The 21,226-nt window shown below is 42.0% G+C and overlaps 1 protein-coding gene and 1 long non-coding RNA gene across 2 annotated transcripts in view; one reads left to right on the top strand and one right to left on the bottom strand.

The window, feature by feature from the left end:
• LOC309608954 overlaps nucleotides 1-21,226 on the bottom strand; it is a 1,139,914-nt gene that overhangs the window by 402,216 nt on the left and 716,472 nt on the right. The gene's annotated exons all lie outside the window — the stretch shown is intronic.
• The window catches only part of PAH (phenylalanine hydroxylase), a 72,459-nt gene continuing 52,662 nt past the window's right edge, over nucleotides 1,430-21,226 (top strand). The window contains exons 1-2 of the mRNA XM_082349658.1: nucleotides 1,430-1,611; nucleotides 8,837-8,944. Of these exons, the coding sequence (XP_082205784.1) occupies nucleotides 1,552-1,611; nucleotides 8,837-8,944 (168 nt within the window). The 5' untranslated portion in view covers nucleotides 1,430-1,551. The remainder of the gene's footprint in view (nucleotides 1,612-8,836; nucleotides 8,945-21,226) is intronic.

Here is a 21,226-nt window from a genome sequence, read left to right as displayed (position 1 = left end):
AAGGTCTTGCCCTTCCATGTTCAACAACACTGATCTTCCAACTTACCATAGAGAATATTAATCACACACCCAAGGACTCCTTTTGGACAGAAATTGCACTTAACATATATCTGTCTTCTTAGCAGCCAGTAGAAAGCCTGGCACATCATACAGGCTCAAAGAATCCTAAACAACAACCCTTAAAGCCCCATTTTAAAGACAAAGAAACTGAGGCATGGACTTGACCAAAGTTAATCAGTGGTGGAATCAGGAGTTCATCTGTTTGTTTTAAATCCTGAATCTGAGATTTTTTTTCTCTTTTGGCAGGTGCTTGGTCATTCCGTCAAAGAATTATGGGAGGGGAGGGGGCGGATTTCTAGCAACCTCGATTATTGGCTTGTTTTCTCTTAGCCCATTGCCCTCTTCTGGCTAAATATTAGGCAGGCACTCAAGGTCTTGATGCCCCTGATTTTTTCACATCCTTTCTGAACTTCTGACTTTGCGGTGCTCTTTTATATTTTGTTTTGCCTGCTGGCAATGAATGCCTCGTCTCAGTTTCTGGGTCTGAAAAAATGGAGGTGAATGACATTTTCCTGCCTACTAGTCCATCTTCCTATTTTATTTTCTTCAGAAGGCTTAGCTCTGCCTAAACTTATTTGTTTGTTTTCTGTCTCCCTCCCAGAATGGCAGCATGGGTGGGGGCAGGAGGCTGGGTCCTCCACTTCATTCACTGCTGTATCCCCAGTACCACCTGGCATGCAACAGAGGTCCGCAGTAAGCATCTGTTGTTGCATACTTTTAAGCAATAACTTCTAGTTATGGAGTGTTTAACTACATGGCATGAACTGTACTAAGTGTTAAATGCATCACCTCATTCTTTCTCTTAGCCACATTCTTAAAACATCCTGGCAAGACTGAGCTTCCATCCTCTCCTGGGTGCTTCCAGCAGTGACGTAAACAGCTCCGGGACACATGGCTGCATTTCAACCCAGGTCGTGCTCTCACCTTTGCTCCTTAGCAACTGTGCCCTGCGTTCACAACATCACCTATATGTAGTTTTCTCAAGTCAGAGCACAAAAAGGCGGTTTCCTTAGTGGTTAATAGAAAGGAATCCCCCCTCCCCCATCTCAGTTAAGATCTTGGCTCTGTTTCTTATAATGGTTGTCATCAGGCTGTCACAGGTTTACCCCAGTCGCAGAGAACCCGTGCCCAGGCTTCTGAGAGTCCCAGAAGTGCCAAACCTGTCTAATCGCCAGGGCACATGTGGCCCTGCGTTCTCTTGTTGGCCTTCCTCCATCCAAGGCGGGCAAGCCAAGTCCGTACTCCCCGGCCCGTTCCCCCTGCCCCTCCCCTCCGAGCGGTCCAGCCCGGGGCGACCCGGAGCTCGCTGCGTCAGGACAACGCCCACCGGGGGCGTGACTGTGGCGGATAAGCGTGGCAGGAGACACCTTGGAATCTCTCCTCCCTAGCGCCAGGTTAAAAACCTCAGCACCACGTGCTGTTGCACTGTTTGCAAACCCGCCTGCGACTGACGCCCCAGAGCTCGGGAGACCACACGCGCTGGGAGCTAGCATGTCAGCCGTGGTCCTGGAGAACGGAGGCTCGGTCAGGAAACTCAGCGACTTTGGACAGGTGAGCCAGGGCGGGCCTTAGCTGCGCAGGGAGGGGAGTTTGGCCCCCGGTGGAAAGAGGTCTGAGGAGTGTTGGGTTTTCCTACTCCCATAAGCTCACCGGGAAGGCTGAATTCATTTGAAGATGATGAAAATGTCTAGGAAGTTGACAGATAACACATGTGCTCAACAAATGTTTCCCAGTGAGAGGACATCTGTCCTGTGTGGCTTTCAGGGAGTCAGGGATCCGGCTTCCAGAGCTGCCACCAACTAGCTGCCTGTCTTTGGACAAATCACTGCCTCTGTGGCCTCCTTTTTCTTCTGTAAACTGGTCCTTGACAATCTGGAGTGGGAGTTGGGGTCCATCCAGATCTGCTGTTCTTTGATGTTTATAAATGTTCTCAGCCAGGTATCAAAATGGCAAAATTATGAGAAATTGTAGCCTTTTTTCACCTTTGGGAGAAAATGGGGCATGAAGACGTCTCAGACTTACTCAGACCTGAGGAAGAAGAAAATTAAAAAGAGAGGAAAATGCACAAGAGTTAGCCTTGGACTTGGAAAGTAAGAGAGCCCTAAATGTGGCAGGGATAATGTCCAGGGTGTATTCCGTTCGCTAGAATTTTTGCCTTTCCCTTGAGGTGAACAACTGCAGAATACACTCTTTAATCAACGGATCACACTCCCAGATTCTGGGGTTCAGACTTAAAGCCCAGCCCTGGGAGATAACGTGGGTCTAAGGCATCTGTCAACTGTAGGATTAGTGAGAACAATCTAGAGAACAGGGAGCCTGGACAGCAGAGGATGATTGATGTTTTAGTATAACTAGAGACTGCAGAACTTTGGACTAACTTTTTTTGAGTCTTGAAAGAAAGGCTTCCTTTGAAAATGGTACGTAGGGCTTGGGAGACAGAACTTCATGTTGAAGAGGAACAGCATGGGCGTCAGACAGATCCCAGAACAGATGCCAGCTGTGCCATCATTTAGTTTCTGTGCTGCTGACCGTGGGGCCCCCATGACTATGGCGGGAGGTTAGGGGCAGCGATCTGGTTAGGGAGTTCTGGAGACTAAAGTTTTATTTGTAGAGCACTTAGAAGATGGAGGACCACAGATTGTCACTGTCGATCACGGGGCGTAAAGAGGACGGTTTAGAGAGTACTCTGTAACACCCGTGTGTTGAAAGCAAGGGATTTAACTTTGCAGATCCTCAGGTCTATTCATATGAAAAATTGGAATAAAAATACCCACATCCTAGAGTTAATATGAGAATCAAGTGAAATAATGTCTATAAAGGTCTTAGCACACTTCCTGGAGCATAGGAAAGTGCCAGGGGTGTCTAGCCAGAAATGATTTGTTTGTTCAACCAAATGCAGCAGAACATTGGCAGGAGGAACACACACTGAGTCAAGCACAGTGGCTGGTGGAGCTTTGCAGTGGAAAGATGCCCGACCTGGAATTAGGAGTTGTGGGCTCTCGTGTTTGGTTTACTGAAGCTGTATACTGGGAAGTCACCTAATCAGGATGGAGAGGCTCAGTTTGGTATCTGTAAAATTGGGGGGGGGGGCGGATTTTGAACTAGAATAGTCTTCAGGACTCCTTCCAGCTCTGACAATCTGCAAAAAAGACACATTTATGCCTCCTTGAAGCTCCAACCCACATGAACAGAACACACTAGATGTAATCCTGACATAAGGCTGTCTCCACCTGCAAGCACAACAATCCTGGGAAAGACGTTCAGCTCATTCATCCATTCAACAAAGACTTACTGAGCACCTACTCTGAGCCAGGCACAGTAGAACCTCTGCCCTGATGAAAATTACATTCTTGTGGAGGAGACAGACAGTAAAAAAATTAACCAAATGAACATATACTTTCATGCAGAGATAAGTGCTGTAAAGAACATAGAACAGGGCGATGTTTTAAAAGATTAAGGGAACTCAGAAATCACAGCCCTGAATGGCACAAAGCCAGGGTTCAAACCCAGATGCGACTCCAACACCCTGTGCACTCCCCCACCACACTGCTTCCTCCTGTAGATAAATTCTGGAATACAGAGGCAGAGTATGTCCAAGGCAGGATGTCTGCATCTTGTTTTTGGGTATCTTACACTGTAGATGTGTGTATGTATAATCACACATGTGAATCCACACCTCCTCCCATGACCCCAAAAAGCACTAAGATTGAAAGTCAGTGCCGCTGGAATATCCTTGCTGCAGATTAATTGCAGGTAATTGTGAAAACTGCTCTTTTCCAAAGATAACAGAATGTATTTGTTAGACACAACCAAAGAGAATGTATTTCTATTGTTAAGGGTATTGCTCAGTGATCAAAATCCTTTCCTTCTTGGTTGCTAGTAAAGCTTTTTCTCCCTGCCCTCTTTCTTCTTTTCTAGTTTTGGAGCTACTTTTCTCTACCTTTATGCATCCTGATTGTACATGTGTTTCTAAGTCAACTCACATGTCTATTGGAAACAAATAAGTATAGATCATGAGCCAATATAAACATGTTCTGGAAGAGGTTTGTCCAAGATCTCATGCTGATCCGCATAACAATGTTGGAATCAGAATCCACTCAAGGCCACACCATCTCACAAAATTCCATGAGCTTGCTCTCATTTCAAGTCCCTCAAGCTTTGAAAAGGGGAGCTATTGTCCCAGGTGGGTCGCTGGGAGGTGGATTAAGGATTTTGGAGTTGTTGGACCTGGGTTCACATACAGACTCTGCCACTCATAAGCTGAGTGTCCTTGGACAAGTCACTTAATCTTGCTGAGTCTATTCCTTCATTTTCAAAATAATAGCACCCATCTCATGGGGCGATTGTGAGGACTGAATAAGCTATTATATGTAAACTCTTTTTTTCTGCCAGTGCTAGTTTCTGCCAATGGTGATGTTTATTAACTGTAAAAAGTACCAGATATGGCTCCGGGCACATGGTGGGTACTCAGTCATGGCTGGCTCTACTTTCAATATTAATAACAATAAAGAGTAGTGCCTTATGGTAAATGTGAATTTGCAGACACGTATGAGAAAAGTCATAATTTAAAAAAATAAGCTATATATTTATCAGTGGTTTCAAAATCTTCCATGGTTAAGAGTCCTCTGCGATGCTTTTGAAAATGCAGATTCTAAGATCCTACACCAAATATTCTGATTTGGTAGGTTTGGGTGGGGCCCAGGAATCTGCATTCAAACAAGGAATCACGAGGTCATTTTGGAGTAGAGACACAAGGAACACCCACTTAGAAACCCTGATCTAGAAAGTATATGGGGAGAATGACGAAAGTGAAAGGGGACAGACATGGGTAAGGTATAGACTGTTAGGAGTGGTATTGAGTAACCTTCTGGTGATTGGACCAGAGTACAGCCCTTACTATGCAAGAAACAGAGCCTTTAATGTGGACATTGTGTCCATAGCAGAGGGAATTGTATAGAATGAATGACATTTAGGAGCCTGAGTTCTTTTTTTTTTTAATTAATTAATTTTATTGAAGTATAGTTGATTCACAATGCTGTGCTAGTTCCTGCTGCACAGCAAAGTGATTCAGCCATACATATACATATATATTCTTTTCCATTATGGTTTATTACAGGATACTGAATATAGTTCCCTGTGCTACTCAGTAAGACATTGTTTATCCATTCTATATATAATAGTTTGCATCTGCCAATCCCAAACTCTCAATCCGTCTCTCCCCCACCCCCCTCTCCCCCTTGGCAACCACAAGTCTGTTCTCTATGTCTGTGAGTCTATTTCTATTTCTTGGAAGTTCATTTATGTCATATTTTAGATTCCACATATAAGTGATATCATATAGTATTTGTCTTTTTCTGTCTGACTTACTTCACTTAGTATGATAATCTCTAGATCCATCCATGTTGCTGCAAATGGCATTATTTTCATGGCTGAGTAGTATTCCATTGTATATATATACCACATCTTCTTTTTTTTTCTCCGTCATAACACTTCTTTTTCATTTCACTTTTTATTTTATATGGGAGTATAGTTGATTAACAATGTTGTGTTAGTTTCAGGTGTACAACAAAGTGATTCAGTTATACATATACAAGTATCTATTCTTTTTCAAATTCTTTTCCTAATTAGGTTGTTACAGAGTATTGAGCAGAGTTCCCTGTGCTATACTGTAGGTCCTTGTTGGTTATCCATTTTAAATACAGCAGTGTGTACATGTCAATACCAAACTCCCTAACTATCCCTTCCCCTCACCCTTCCCCCACTGGCAACCATAAGTTCATTCTCTAAGTCTGTGAGTCTGAAATAAGTTCATTTGTGTCATTTTTTTTTTTTAGATTCCACATATAAGCGATATCATATGATATTTCTCTTTCTCTGTCTGAATTTCTTCACTCAGTATGACACTCTCTAGCTCCCATCCATGTTGCTGCAAATGGCATTATTTCATTCTTTTTAATGGCTGAGTAATATTCCATTGTATATATGTACCACATCTTCTTTATCCATTCATCTGTTGATGCACATTTAGGTTGTTTCCATGTCTTGGCTATTGTGAGTAGTGCTGCTATGAACATTGGCGTGCATGTATCTTTTCGAATTAGAGTTTTGTCTGGATGTATGCCCAGGAGTGGGATTGCTGGATCATATGGCAACTCTATTTTTAGTTTTTTGAGGAAACTCCATACTGTTTTCCATAGCAGGAGCCTGAGTTCTTAACCTGCCACCCACTGCCTGTGTGATCTCAGGTGGCCCATGGTTTCCCCATCTGAAAAATGAGAGTGTGGAACTAGATGAACTCTTAAGACAAGTCCACCTCTTTGAGTCAATTATCAAGTCCCATGTGGGTATCAGAGGCCAAATGAAATGCACAGATCAAGGAGGGATTGTTCACCTTGGCTGAGGAGTACATAGGTTTTCTGAGAGAAGTGAGACCCAAGAGGGCTTTTGAGGAAAGGTGATGTATTTGAAAGGGGGAGAGGGAGGGATGCAGCACATTTACTCTAATGAGGAGTTGAAAGGGCAAGGAGGAAACAGTTTTCTGGAGACGAGGTTCCTGTGGGTGAACCTCAGGAGGTGGGGTACTAAGGGGACTTTTGAATATCAGAAAGAGGTCTTGTATCCTGTTGGCCATGGGGAGCCCCTAAAGAATTCTGAGTAGAATAAGGACACGAGCAAAATTCTGCTAGGAGGGCTCAATCACTGCAGATCACTAAGAGCTAGATTATTGTGGTGGCAGTGGGAACCAAAGAAAGACCTGACCCCGAGAATCATTTCTGGAGAAGGTCAGACTGGACTTGGTGATTGGCTGGACACACACAGGAGTGGGAAAGTGGTGGATGACAGAGTTTCGAGCATGGTGCATTCACGTCTGAATTGCCCCAGTCATAGGTGACATCCGTTGAGGTGTGTCAGAAATATGCTCCCTTTCTTGGAGGCCAACAGGAGAGGAGAATGCTGCCAAGTGAACTGGAAATGGAAATCTTTTGTCATTTCAAGGAAACTGGAACGAACTGAGGGCTCAGTGTCCTCTCCTAGGAAGAAGACTGCCATCAGAGACTGCTCTGCGTGTCTCTGGCAGGGTTTACTAGAGACGGAAGGTAGAGCAGAGCCTGCAGGAAGCTGTGATTCATGGACAGCATGCTGGGATCCAGTGGCATGGGTTCCACTGCTAACCGTGCAACTCTGGACAAGTTACTTAACTTCTCTAAACCTTCATTTTGTCATCGATAAAAGGGGCACTTGGAAAATAATAAAACCTACTTTCTAGATTGTTATCAAAATCAAATGAGATAATCCAAATCAAGTACCTATCATAATATCTGGGACATTATAGGGGCTTTTAATGTATGGTAGATTAAAAAAAATTTTAGAAAGATAATATCATGGTCCATATAAGGATATATAACAGTTCAGTTTTGCAATTCATTTAGGGCTTCCTCTAATCACACTTGCTGATAATTCTGGTTCTTCCCCCGCACCTCTGTTTCAGGTGAGGTTCTGGGAAAATCTGAATTTTCTGAATTAAAAGAATTTCATCCTGAGGGTCATCCATGTTCATACAGGGCTTATGATGCCAAGTCACTGAGAGCCTGCCCAGCACAGCCTTCTCATGGAGATGATGTAACAGCCATTCTTCTAATTTCATTAACTTGCTTACAAGAGAGTAATTGTTCTGCGTGGGTTTTTTTTCCCCCCAGTTTTAGGTATATGCTGTTTATTTGAAAGCACACATGGAACTCTATGTATTATTGTAAAACTTAATTTAACACTTAACTTTAAAATTTTAAAAGATTTTGGCAAACCCTTTCTGGAATGGCAACCCTAGTCCCACCTTAATTTGCTGTCACATGCATGTAGAAAGTTGCTAGATCCTTGACATTCTTTGCTGTTTTAAGGCATCCATCTTCCAATAAGTTATATATGTGCTCTTATCTACTTAGCGACTCTTTTTCAACAATTGGTGTCTCTGATCCCAGCATCTGGGAACAAGTTTATTGTTCCCGTGACATCTTTGCCAAAGGCCAAGAAGTCATTCGTGGGTATTCTTCATATTTCCATCATTTGTACATATTTCTCTTAATATTATATTTGAACTATTTTATCTGTATCTTTTTCATCATCTGAATAGTGTTTTGACAGGGCTTGTTATGATTACAGATTAGCCTGCTTTCACACATGAGGAAGTTAAGAAGCCTAAGCTATCCCAAAGTGTTCTGGTTGGTAAATGGAAGAGAGAGGATTCCAACCCATGTCTTTGGACTCAAAAGCCTGTGTGTGTTCTATTTTTAGTATTTTCCACCCTGTATTTCTCAATGTTTTCCTGGGACAATTACTGCACCATATTATACCACCTCTAAGATCTTTTTAAATTTATCTCGTTTGTTGTGTATGTGTCTACTAAGTCAGAATTTGAACTTCTAATGAATGGGGCATCCTCTTATTCATCTTTGTTTCTCTCAGAGCCCTAACTGTACCTAGCACTTGGTAGGTGCTCATTAAAAAGGCAGTGAATCTATAGTGTAACTGGTGACATTTGTGAATAATTAGAGCTTTCTAAAATTGAAATCTGATCTAAGAGCACCACTGAACATTTTACTTCCCTTGACTTACTTATTTTCCACCACACATATACTTCTGTATAGAATATATGTAGCTCATTGTATTCCAAGACTTGACTAGAAGAGAAAGTTCATGCTCGCCTCTTCCTTAGAGGTTCCACAGGAATGAATTGCTGAGCTGTGAAAAACATTTTACCCAAATGCATTTAATCCTGTAGGAAACAAGCTATATTGAAGACAACTCCAATCAAAATGGTGCCATATCACTGATCTTCTCACTCAAAGAAGAAGTTGGTGCGCTGGCCAAAGTCTTACGTTTATTTGAGGTAAGTGCTTTATTCATTTCTGCCTTGAATAATGGCATAGCAGACTTCTGTGTTATCTTTTAGTTTGATGCAGTGAAAAGAACATAGGATCTGGAATTGGAAGACTTGATTTTCAGCTTAGGCTCATACATGACCCAACTGTGTGAACTTAGTTAAGTCTTTCATTCTCTTTGAGCTAATGCTTCTCCATTTCATAATGAGGATCATTCAGAATCACTGGTTGCACACCAGGAAGCCAGTGTTGGACTCACTCTTCTTTCATCAAACTTTCCTTGAATTAATTACAGTCAAGCCTTCATGTTTGCGAGTCCTACATCCCTCGGATTCAACCAAAAAATTTCGATCTGGGTTTGGTTGAATCCGCAGGTATGCAACGCATTGGTAGGGAGGGCAGACTGTATTCATTGTACCACTATTACCATTTTCTATAAAGGTCTTGAGCATCCGAGGATTTTGGTACCCATGGGGTCCTGGAACTGTTTCTGCATGGGTACAGAAGGACACCTGTACTATCCTCTCAGTGTTCCCGAAGCACTCTAACTTTTAACTGCAGCACTTATTTGCCTTGTGAAATGTATACATTTCTGTTTGACCCCGAGGATAGTTTCTTCAGGCAAGGAAACTTGTGTGAGTCATCTTTGTGTCAGACTCAGTTTTTTGTTGTTGTTTTTTTTAAAACATCTTTATTAGAGTATAATTGCTTTACAGTGTTGTGTTAGTTTCTGCTGTATAACAAGGTGAATCAGATATATGCATACGTATATCCCCATATCCCCTCCCTCTTGCGTCTCCCTCCCACCCTCCTTATCCCCCCCACCAGGTGGTCGCAAAGCACTGAGCTGCTCTCCCTGTGCCATGCATCTGCTTCCCACTAGCTATCTATTTTACATTTGGTAGTGTATATATGTCAATGCTACTCTCTTACTTCGTCCCAGCTTCCCCTTCCCCTTCCCCGTGTCCTCAAGTCCATTCTCTATGTCTGTGTCTTTATTCCTGTCCTGCCCCTAGGTTCATCAGAACCTTTTGTTTTTTTCTTAGATTCCATATATATGTGTTAGCATATGGTATTTGTTTTTCTCTTTCTGACTTACTTCACTCTGTATGACAGACTCTAGGTCCATCCACCTCACTACAAATAACAGTTTCATTTCTTTTTATGGCTGAGTAATATTCCATTGTATATATGTGCCGCATCTGTATCCATTCATCTGTTGATGGACACTTAGGTTGTTTCCACGTCCTGACTATTGTAAATAGTGCTGAAATGAACATTGTGGTACATGACTCTTTTTGAATTACAGTTTTCTCAGGGTATATGCCCAGTAGTGGGATTGCTGGCAAACTCAGTTTCAATATATATATTAAATGTTCAATTAAGAATGAAATTTAATTTAAATATGAGCAAAGGAAATTAGTCTTTTCAAAATCATTTTTGGAGGCTTCCATGGTGACGCAGTGGTTAAGAGTCCACCCCCCAATGCAGGGGACATGGGTTCGAGCCCTGGTCCAGGAAGATCCTGCATGCTGCGGAGCAACTAAACCCATGTGCCACAACTGCTGAGCCTGCGCTCTGGAGCCCACGAGCCACAACTACTGAAGCCCGCACACCTAGAGCCTGTGCTCCGCAGCAAGAGAAGCCACCGCAATGAGAAGCCCGTGCACGCAAACGAAGAGTAGCCCCTGCTCGCCGCAACTAGAGAAAGCCTGTGTGCAGCAACAAAGACCCAATGCAGCCAAAAATAAATAAATTAAATTAATTAATTTTCAGAAGAAGGTCTTTAAAAACAAACAAAAAACAACACTTTTGCCCTGGATTTTAAGGAGGAATATTTTTGAACCAAATAATGTTTTACCCCTAGTACTTCAAATAAATTCTACCTGGTGACTGCATACATAAATAGATGGAGAAGAGACAAATCTCCCAGACAGAGGAATGCCAAATAATTTAAGTAGATCCTCTGGAGTCAAAGAAGGAGAACATAACTCCCCACTCCTTAGGTCTGGGCCATGAAGAGTGACTTGATGAAATGGCCCTTTACCTCTGTGGCCTTCCTCCCCCAAACCCATAACCCCAGTGTAACCATGAAGAAAACATCAGGCAAACTCCAATTAAGGGACAGAATACAAAATACTTGACCAGTACTCTTCAAAACTGTCAAGGTCATCAAAAACAAGAAGTGTCTGAGAAGTTGTCACAGTGAAAAGGAACCTAAAATGATATGACAACTAAATATAATGTAGTGTCCTTAGTGGGATTGTAGAGCAGAAAAAGGACGTGAGATATAAACTAAAGAAATTCAAATAAAGTATGGTCTTTAGTTTGTGATAAGGTATCAACATTGGTTCATTAATTGTAACACTTGTTCCATACAAATACAAGACATTAATATTAGGGGAAACTGGATGTAGAGTATACGGGAATTCTCTGTACTATCCTCTCAATTTTTTCTCTAAATCTAAAATTGATCTAAAAAAATAGTCTATTTTAAAGAAATTAAACTTGGCTATCCAAAAGGAGGAAGAAAATGTCTGCCTGAATGAGAGCAAGAAATGAGTGTAGAAAAGAGAGACAGAGTGCTGTCTGAATGACAAGCTGGTCGTAAGAAAGAATATATCTGTAAAATATAGGAATGTCACATTTTCGTCTTTGTGTTATATGGTTCATCAGCATTTTCCTCTTAAGAGGTCAGGCCTTAGTCAGGGTTAATAAATTAAATAATAGTAAATTAACAGGATGTTTTCAACCTAATAAATAAGCCACAAGTAACTAAATTACTAGGATGAAATGCACCCAAGGAGCATGGACTGTATGTGGGATGGTTGAATCCCGGAGTTCATTGACCTTGACAGGTTGTTTAACATGTGTGCCTTTGTTTACCCATCTATAAAGTAGGGCTAATGATCCATACCTCCCTGGGGCCATGAGATTTTATGTGCTACGTGAAATGCATGGTATGACTGAGCCCAAAGATGATGCTCATACGATATCTATTCCTTTACTCTTTCCACATGTGTTCTATGAAACCTATCAGAAATCTTTGAGAACATGTGAAGAGGAGAAAATGACTAGAGACAGTCAAAAGCCTTGATTTAAAAATTTTTTTCCCAAAAACACCCCAAAACTTAGAATGAAATACTTAGTATATTTTGTGAACATTTATAGCAAATGGCAATGACCAAGAGTCAGGGCAGCGCCATTAAAGAAAAGCAAAGTAGCTTAGTAGAACCAAGGGATTATGGTAGCCACAGTGTATTTGTGTACTTCATGTCCTTCATGGTATCCTGAACGAGATGGAGAAGTAAGTGTTAGATAAAATTACAGACAAACCCTTTAAATTGTGTAGTTGACACTAAACTTCTAGACCATATAAAATGAAATCAAAGGTAATAAATGGCAAAAAAAGAAAGAAAAAGAAACAGGAAAAATCTAAACTACACTTTTGGGCCGTGTTTCCTAAGCAATATTCTGTTGAACGCCACAAGTTAGTAGATGTTTTACTAAAGAGTTACAAGGGTAAATATGGCTGGAAAATTCTGCGTCTAGATTTTGGAGAGCCATCATGCCTGGGAAAATATTAAAGACTATGGAAAGCCTTGCAGAGTGGAAACCTATTCAATACTATCTTACTCAGAATTTCCCAAACATTTTTGGTCATGGACCCTTGTTCAAGAAAGACCTATTACCATTTTGCAGGCACTAGTGTTCCACTGAACTTATGCTATTTTAGAGTTAGGAGCTCCAGACTATCGGTTATAACCTAGGTTTGGGACCCTGAGGAGTAGAACAGCATTGGGATTAAGACTATATTGTCTGGAACCAAACTGTTTCGGTTGAAAAACCAGTTGTGCCACCTATGAGCTGGGTCACCTTAGGAAAGTTATTTATCCTCTTGGTGGCTTAGTTTCCTCATTTTTAAAATGAAGGTAATAATAAGCTTGCTTTATAGGGCTGTTGTGAAAATTAAATGAATTAATACATGCAAAGTACTTATAGTATCTGGCACATAGTAAGAGCTCAATAAATGTTTGCTCTCATTATTTCTGTGCACCATAATTTTGGAGAGTCGTGGAGCATCAGAGACTCTTAAATTCTTAGCTCTATGAGAAATAGTTAAAGGATTAACGGGACTTCCCTGGTTGTCCAGTGGGTAAGACGCCACACTCCCAACGCAGAGGGCCCAGGTTTGATCCCTTGTTGGGGAATGAGATCCTGCATGCACGCCGCAACTAAGAAGCCCGCATGCCTCAAGTAAGACCCGGTGCAGCCAAAATAAATAAATAAATAATTTTTTTTTTTTTTTAAAAAGGATTAAGGGGGGCTTCCCTGGTGGCGCAGTGGTTGAGAATCTGCCTGCTAATGCAGGGGACACGGGTTCGAGCCCTGGTCTGGGAAGATCCCACATGCCACGGAGCAGCTGGGCCCGTGAGCCACAACTACTGAGCCTGCGCGTCTGGAGCCTGTGCCCCGCAACGGGAGGGGCCGCGATAGTGAAAGGCCCGCGCACCGCGATGAAGAGCGGTCCCCGCACCGCGATGAAGAATGGCCCCCACTTGCCGCAACTAGAGAAAGCCCTCACACGAACCGAAGACCCAACACAGCCATAAATAAATAAATAAATAAATAAAGTAGCTATAAAAAAAAAAAAAAAAAGGATTAAGGTTAATTGGCTTGAAGAGGGAAGATGGGGTGAGGAAACAATAGGTTCATTCAAATATTTGAAGGGCCATTATGGAAGAAGAATATTAGTTATTTTTTATTACTTCAGAGGCAAAAGGGCAAAGCACAGAAATTATAGGAAGCATATTTCAAATCACTTAAAGGAAACATCTCTACGGTAGAAGGGTGCTGGAAGCCATTGATTTCAAGCATTATTACTATCAAAACAGCTAATAAAAGGCAGGGCAGAATCAAAGCAAAAATTATGGTATAAATAAACTTACCTTTCCTTAATAAAGACAGAAGATAAAAATCCATTCCAAGGATTCCCTGGTTGTCTAGTGATTAGGATTTGGGCTTTCACTGCCGTGGCTCAGGTTCAATCCCTGGTGGGGGAACTGAGATCCCGCAAGCTATGCAGCATGGCCAAGATAAAAAAAAATACATTCCAGCTCCTCCAAGATTGGCAATGGAGGAGAAACATTCCATATGGGAGAATCACCTGCTCCCTGTGAGTCCCTTGCTAAGTACTCCTGCAGTCACCTCCATGCTTAATGAGCACTGCCGTCTTTTCCTTAGATGATTAACACCAAAGTCATCATCCCATTAAGGGATAATGTTGCCTGCCAATGGGCTTGTGGTCTATTAGACTTCAGCTAGTAACAACATCAGAATGCAACACAATAGGCTTGATTATTATAATGAGGATACAGATGTATAGTGTCTACATGTATTGGGTGGGTGGTAGGGGCAGTGAAGCAGATGGTTTAGTGAATTGGGGCCAAATGATGAGAAACATACCCAACCCTCTATCTGCCAACCCACAAACATCCCACTGTCCTCAGCAGATTGATCTCTCAATTCTCTGCGTTTTCCATACCTCTCTATATTTTTAGCCTCTACGCGCTCACATCCCGCGCCTTCTTAGAAAAGTAGTCTCCTGAGAGTTTTTACTGCTAGTGGCTTAGTGATGGGCTATAAAATTAGAAGCAGGCTCCTGGGAGAAGTTGCAAAGAAGAGGTCTCCCTTCCTCTGCCAGAACTCCGCTAATAGTTTTACCGTGAATTCGGCAGGGGAGGGAACAAGCAAACAGATATACAGATATACAGAGCTCTAAAGTATCAATACATGGGTGTGTTCAGTTGTCATCATTTAATTGATGGAGACACAGGTTCAGACTAAGCAAGCTGCCCAAGACTAGACACTTAGAGTTAAAAAGTGCTTCTAAGTTCACCTTCCATTTCCATGGTAGATTGGTCTTTTGAAAACAAATCTATATATTTGTTTATAGTCTAAATGTGACATCTACAGTCTATATTTGTCACATTCACTTTCTATGTGTGACCTCTGCCCAGATGACCCACGCCTTCCCCTCATCAGATAGTCAATGAGCTCTTATTTTCTCATTTATGCATTCAATTAATGTTCTTTGAGTATTGGCTGGGTTTTGTTTGTTTGTTCATTTGTTTGTTTTTATTGGAGTATAGCTGCTTTACAATGTTGTGTTTCCACTGTACAGCAAAGTGAATCAGCTATGCGTATACATATAATCCCCTCTTTTTTGGATTTCCTTCCCATTTAGGTCACCACAGAGCATCGAGTAGAGTTCCCTGTGCTATACAGTAGGTTCTCATTATACATAGTAGGTTATCTCTTTTATACATAGTATCAATAGTGTATATATGTCAATCCCAATCTCCCAATTCATCCCACCTCCCCTTTCCCCCCTTGGTGACCATACATTTGTTCTCTACGTCTGTGTCTCTATCTCTGCTTTGCAAATAAGGTCATCCACACCATTTTTCTAGATTCCACATATATGTGTTAATATACGGTATTTGTCTTCCTCTTTCTGACTTGCTTCCCTCTGTATGACAGTCTCTAGGTATCGGCTGTTGTCAGACCATTTATAGGTGCTGAGGAGACTGCGAAGACCCAGGCAGTCAGTCTCTGCCCCTTTAGAACGTGGAGGAGCTCAAGCTTCCATGAGCTTTCTTAACCCAGGCTTAGGGCAAAATTGGCCAGGGGAGGTTTCTTGCAGATATCATGTTTAAGCTGAAACCTAGAGGGTTGGCCACAGGAGAGGAAGTGGGGACGTACATTCCAGAATGAAGAAACAGATGACTTGAGTTGAGAGAATAAACAAGTGTCCAGGTCACAGAATCCTCAAATCCCCTTACCATCTACCAACCTCAGTGTTCCTGGAGACAGAGGTGGGATCGCAGAGGGGACATTCGGTCAAATACAAGATGTTTATTACTCTAAAGTTTGGACTTTAAGGTCCTGCCTGTGACCCCTGGGTCTGGTGAGCAGGACAGGATCAAGAGTGAATCACAAGGGTTCCTTTTGCCCCTTTGGCCTTAGGTCCAGAGCAGTTATGGCAGTAAAATGTTTACAGGGAACATTCCATCTTTAATCAAACTAAGAAGAGCCTTGAGTTCCACTGGGGGGAAGAAAGTTCTTACAACCCAGATGACTTTTTCATCCTATTTAAACCCCCAAATATAGATAATGATATAAAGAACGCCCATGTAACTCACTCCCTGCTTAAGAAATACATCATTACAGAAATGGCTACAGTCCCTGGGTACCTCTTCCCCATGCACGTCCCTCCTCAGAGGTAGCTATTAATCTGAATTTGATACATACTATTCCCATGTATCTTTTCAGACTTTGTTATACAGAGATGTCCATTAAGATATATGGCATGGTTTGGCAAGTTTTGTTTTATTTTTTTGAGGTATAGTTGATTTACAATGTGTTAATTTCTGGTATACAGCAAAGTGATTCATTTATATATATAAAAGAATATACAAATGACTAAATATATATATATTTCTTATTCTTTTCCATTATGGTTTATCACAGGATATTGTATATAGTTCCCTGTGCTATACAGTAGGACCTTGTTGTTTATCCTGCAAGCTTTTAATCTTCATAAAATTGGAATCATATTGTAACCATCCGTCTGCAGTTTTCTTTTTGGGGAGAAGGTGGGGAACATTATTTTGATATTTGCACATATATTCTTGCTCATTTTCCCATATCTTCCATCGTGTGACCATATTTCCTGTTGGTGGATATTTAGCTTGCTTCCATTATTTGTCCATGCAAATGGTGCTACCCTAAACATTTTGTGTAGGTTTGATGATCTAGCTATTGAATAGAAGAACCTCAAATGGAAAACTGGCACTGTTTTCAGCTGCTAACCTGTTCAAAGCTGGGCATATTTGAGAAACAGCAACATGGAGCTGACTTTCTAAACTTTCATCATGAAGTTGGATCCCACATTGTGAAAATGTAGACAGAGTGCTGTGGTCCATTGATGGCACATGACTTGTGATTGCGCATCAGTAGCCTGGACTGAAACAGGCCACTGGGCCATTTTGATTTTCTCTCCAGTGGCAAGAAAAGGGAGAAAGGGGAACTTGGGACAAGAAAACTCTTTTCTCTAAAGCCTTGAAAAGAGCCTGGATTAAGCTGCTAGCCTGGCTCTTCCCCAGGAAGGGGTTCCCTCCGAGTTGGACACAATCCCAACCACATGGAAGGGAGGGTGGGGAAGAAATAACCTAACAAAGAGGGACAAGACTGAGGGAAGAAAAGACCAAGAGATTACAACAGAGACCCTTCCAGGAGAAGCAAGAGTGGGATCCCAAAAGATGGTCTCCAGGGCGTGAATCCTTCTGAAAGTTCAGCTTGAACCTGCCCAAGAACTCTCCTCCACAGTAGACTGGGGGATGATCTTGAGCTCCCTCTAGAATTAATTGTGCTTCTCCTGCTTTCCTGTTCAGCCCAGTGGGTTTAATTTTCAGACTCCTGGTCAGCTAGGGCTGTTGCTGGCCCTCTCGTGAGCGGAGATCAGTAAAGTATACAGGAAGCCCTGCCTGTACTTCTGTGAGACTTATCTTGGTAGTTACCATTTCTCACCCCAAATGTTGACGTAGTCCCCACACTGTTTCTGCCTTTGTCCCACAACAGTCCGTTCTTCTTCTTCTTCTTCTTCTTTTTTTTTTTTTGACTGTGCCGTGCAGCTTCTGGGATCTTAGTTCTCCTACCAGGGATCGAACCCATGACCCCTGCAGTGGAAGCACAGAGTCCTAACCACTGGACCGCCAGGGAAGTCCCAAGTCTATTCTTAAAATAGCTGCCAGACTGCTCCTTTGAAAACATGAGTTAAAGGATGTCTCTCTCTCTGCCCTATTACCTCTCATAGCTTCTTAATATCACTCCAAGTGAAAATTAAAGTTAAGATAACGGCCGATAGGTCATTCTTGGTTACTTCTCTGCCTCATGTCCCATTGCCTTCTGCCCCGTGCTCACTCTGCCCCTGTCACGCTGGCCTCGTTGATGGTCCTCAGTCATATTACACAATATCTGACCCCAGGACCGTTGCACTTGCTGTTCCCTCATGACCTACTCCCTCATTGACTTCAGGTCTATGCTTACATGTCACCTGTTTATTTTTTGAGGACTTCCTGACCCCATTGTTTAAATGGCACTTCCATTGAACCCCTGGAATATTCTGTCCCTCTTTCCTGCTTATTTTTGTCTGTTCCATCTGAAGGCAGTATATTTTACTTATTTATCATAGTCATTGTTTGTCTCTTCCTTCAAGAATGTAAGCTCCAGGGGCTTCCCTGGTGGCGCAGTGGTTGAGAATCTGCCTGCCAATGCAGGGGACACGGGTTCGAGCCCTGGTCTGGGAAGATCCCACATGCCGCGGAGCAACTAGGCCTGTGAGCCACAACTACTGAGCCTGCGCGTCTGGAGCCTGTGCTCTGCAACAAGAGAGGCCGCGATAGTGAGAGGCCCACACACCGCGATGAAGAGTGGCCCCCGCTTGCCACAACTAGAGAAAGCCCTCGCACAGAAATGAAGACCCAACACAGCCAAAAATAAATGAAAAAAAAAAAAAAAAAGAATGTAAGCTTCAGGAGGGCAGGGATTTTTCCTGCTTTTTTGTTTTTGTTTTGTTTGTGTTTATTTTTGTTTTTCTTTTTTTTGCCACGCATGCATCATGTGGGATCTTAGTTCCCCGACCAGGGATCGAACTCTCACCCCCTGCATTGGGAGCATGGAGTCTTAACCACTGGACCACCAGGGAAGTCCCCAGATTTTTCCGGCTTTGTTTGCTGTTGTAGCCCAGCACCTAGGACAGTGTTTGGCACAAGGAAGGTGTTGGATCGGCTGAGTTATGAAAGCCTCCTGTCCGTTTACTTGAGACCAATGACATGGGACATCGTTTGTGACTGTCTTTGATGTTGCCCCCAAAAAGCTCTGAAACAGGCCAGGACATAACTTCATGTGCACTTATGCCAAGGCAACAGCATGTAGGGGGTCCAAGAAGCTCCCCCTTTCCAGTCTAGTCTCGTCTGACTATATGCTCAGCATTTCCTTCTCCTTTCTAAAACATGCTCTCAGGGAAAAAGCTGAGAAAAATTTAAGGTAAAGCAAATATGAAAGGGTAAAATGACTCATCAGCTTAATGTGTTTCAATTCCCAGGGAAATGTGTCTCTATACCAGGTTGAGAAAGGTAGTGTATAATGAGTTCTTACTGAGTATCTGTGAACGAAGCCACAATTGTGCTAGGTACTTTCCCTCTTTTTAATTCTCATTAAGCTGCCAGGTAATATTATGATTTTTATTTTAAACGCAGACAAACAAAAGTTGAGAATGACCAACTAAAGTATCCAAAGGTAGTGAGTAGCAGAACAGAATTTGAACTCAGATTAGTTCCAAAGCTCACATGCTTTTCGCTGTACCATTCTTCTTTCCTCGAGGAATGAAATGGAGGAGGAGAGGAAGGGACCCTAAGCTGGAGGTCAAGAAAAGGACCAGAAGCATGAATCTGTTTTTCACAATTCATCATATTCATTCTGTGTATCTATAGCTTTATCCACTTGTGACGAATCCCCTTTTAGAAAGATTTCCTCATGGATGGGAGCGGAAGGGGGTTTCTGGTCAATCCTTGTTCAAATAGACTGTTCATTCCACTTTACTTTTCTCTGGTCCCCACACTGTCTGTTCAAGAGTCCTGAGTAATCAGTTGTTGCTCAGCCATCTTGTACGCAGAAATTAACTACTGGACAAATTGTGAAATTGTCTTTGGAGTGTTTAACTCTAAACCTTTCTTGCCTCTGCTAAGATGTCCACGTGGATTAACAGAAAGAATTCTTTCTTTATCCCTCCCCCAAGATGTGGTGAGTGTGTAGGGGTCAATTTTTAATCTGCATAGAGCCCTTGTTTAAAAGTAAAAATTCATTTACTAAAAGGTGACTAAGATCATCATCAGGTTTGGAGGTTCATTTCTAAAGCCTCTCTTAGCAACCAAAATTATTGGTATCTATCTAAGGATCCACACTATTAAACTGGAAAAACTCCACTAAGGAAATAATTGCATGCCAAGCTAGAGAGTTAATGGTTAACAAATTGATTCAAATGGGAAAGAAATCGTTTAAAAAATTTGGCTGGATATTCTTAGCCAGAAATTTCACTCACATTTAAAAGATATAATTTAATTTTCATTATATGCGTAATATTATAAGACATTTGGCAAATAAATAGAAGATACACATAATCTCGTCAAAACTCATCATGATGCATTTCATTCTAGCCTTTTTTTCCTTGGCCTGGGCAAAATTTTTTGAAACATATTTTAATGATCACATATCTATATCCATTGTATTTTCCCAAGTGGCTGTCATTATAACCATTTAAGAGAGAAAGTTAAATTTTCATTATAAAAGTAATAAATGTTGTTTTTAGAAAAGTTGAACTATGATAAAAAAGAAAATAGAAAGGAGACAAAAATCACCCCTAGGCCCATCATCTAGAGACTATCACTCATATCTTGGAGTGCTTACTGGCGCTGTATTTTATGCATGTTGTTGTTGGTTTCTTTCTAATAGTTGCATAATCTCCACTGAATGATCACACTGCAGTCCACCTAACCGTTCCCCTATTATGGGAATTTAGTCAGCTTACAAATTTAGGTAAAAATTTTTCCCATAAGCTAGGTCTCCAGAATTATAAAAACTGAGTCATGGGGCAGACATTGTCTTATGGCTATTCCCAAAGTGAGAGGTTTCTCTCTGGAAGTGCTGTCACATTGCGAGTGGTGGGGTATGGGTAGGGAACATTATCAGCCTGTAGTCTGCCTGCCAGCCTTTTTTTCACTCTACACTCTTTCTCACCTCCTACGCCACCCGCCCTCCCATACTGTCTCGCAAATAGCCATGCCGAAGGTGTGTGCACTCCTGGTTCTTGGCTTTGCTGTTTTCTCTGCTCTACACAAGGCAGAAATTGGTTATCTCTTCATTTGAAGTTTCAACTTAGGTAAATAGCAGGCGGGGCTTAACCATTCTCTATCATCCTGAGCCAAGAAGGATGACATTGCTCTTGGCTGCGTTTAGGAGGTCACCTCTGTTTGCATAAAAAGCTTTAGAGCAACCGCTATCTCTCTGGCCTTCTCTCCTCCACATACTCTCTCTCTAGTCGGGACTCCCACATTGGGTTACCTGGTCAGGGGGTGTGTTCTCTGCAGCTGGTGCCCATAAATAATAGCTCCATCATGTACCCCTGAAAATTATGAGGAAGAAAGAGCAGGAAGGGTGCCTGCGTAGGA

This window comes from Balaenoptera borealis (genome assembly GCF_965194805.1).
Source record: "Balaenoptera borealis genome assembly, chromosome: 13".
NCBI lineage: Eukaryota > Metazoa > Chordata > Mammalia > Artiodactyla > Balaenopteridae > Balaenoptera > Balaenoptera borealis.
The sequence above is the reverse complement of the archived record's forward strand: the minus strand, read 5'-3'. Positions and strand labels throughout refer to the sequence as shown.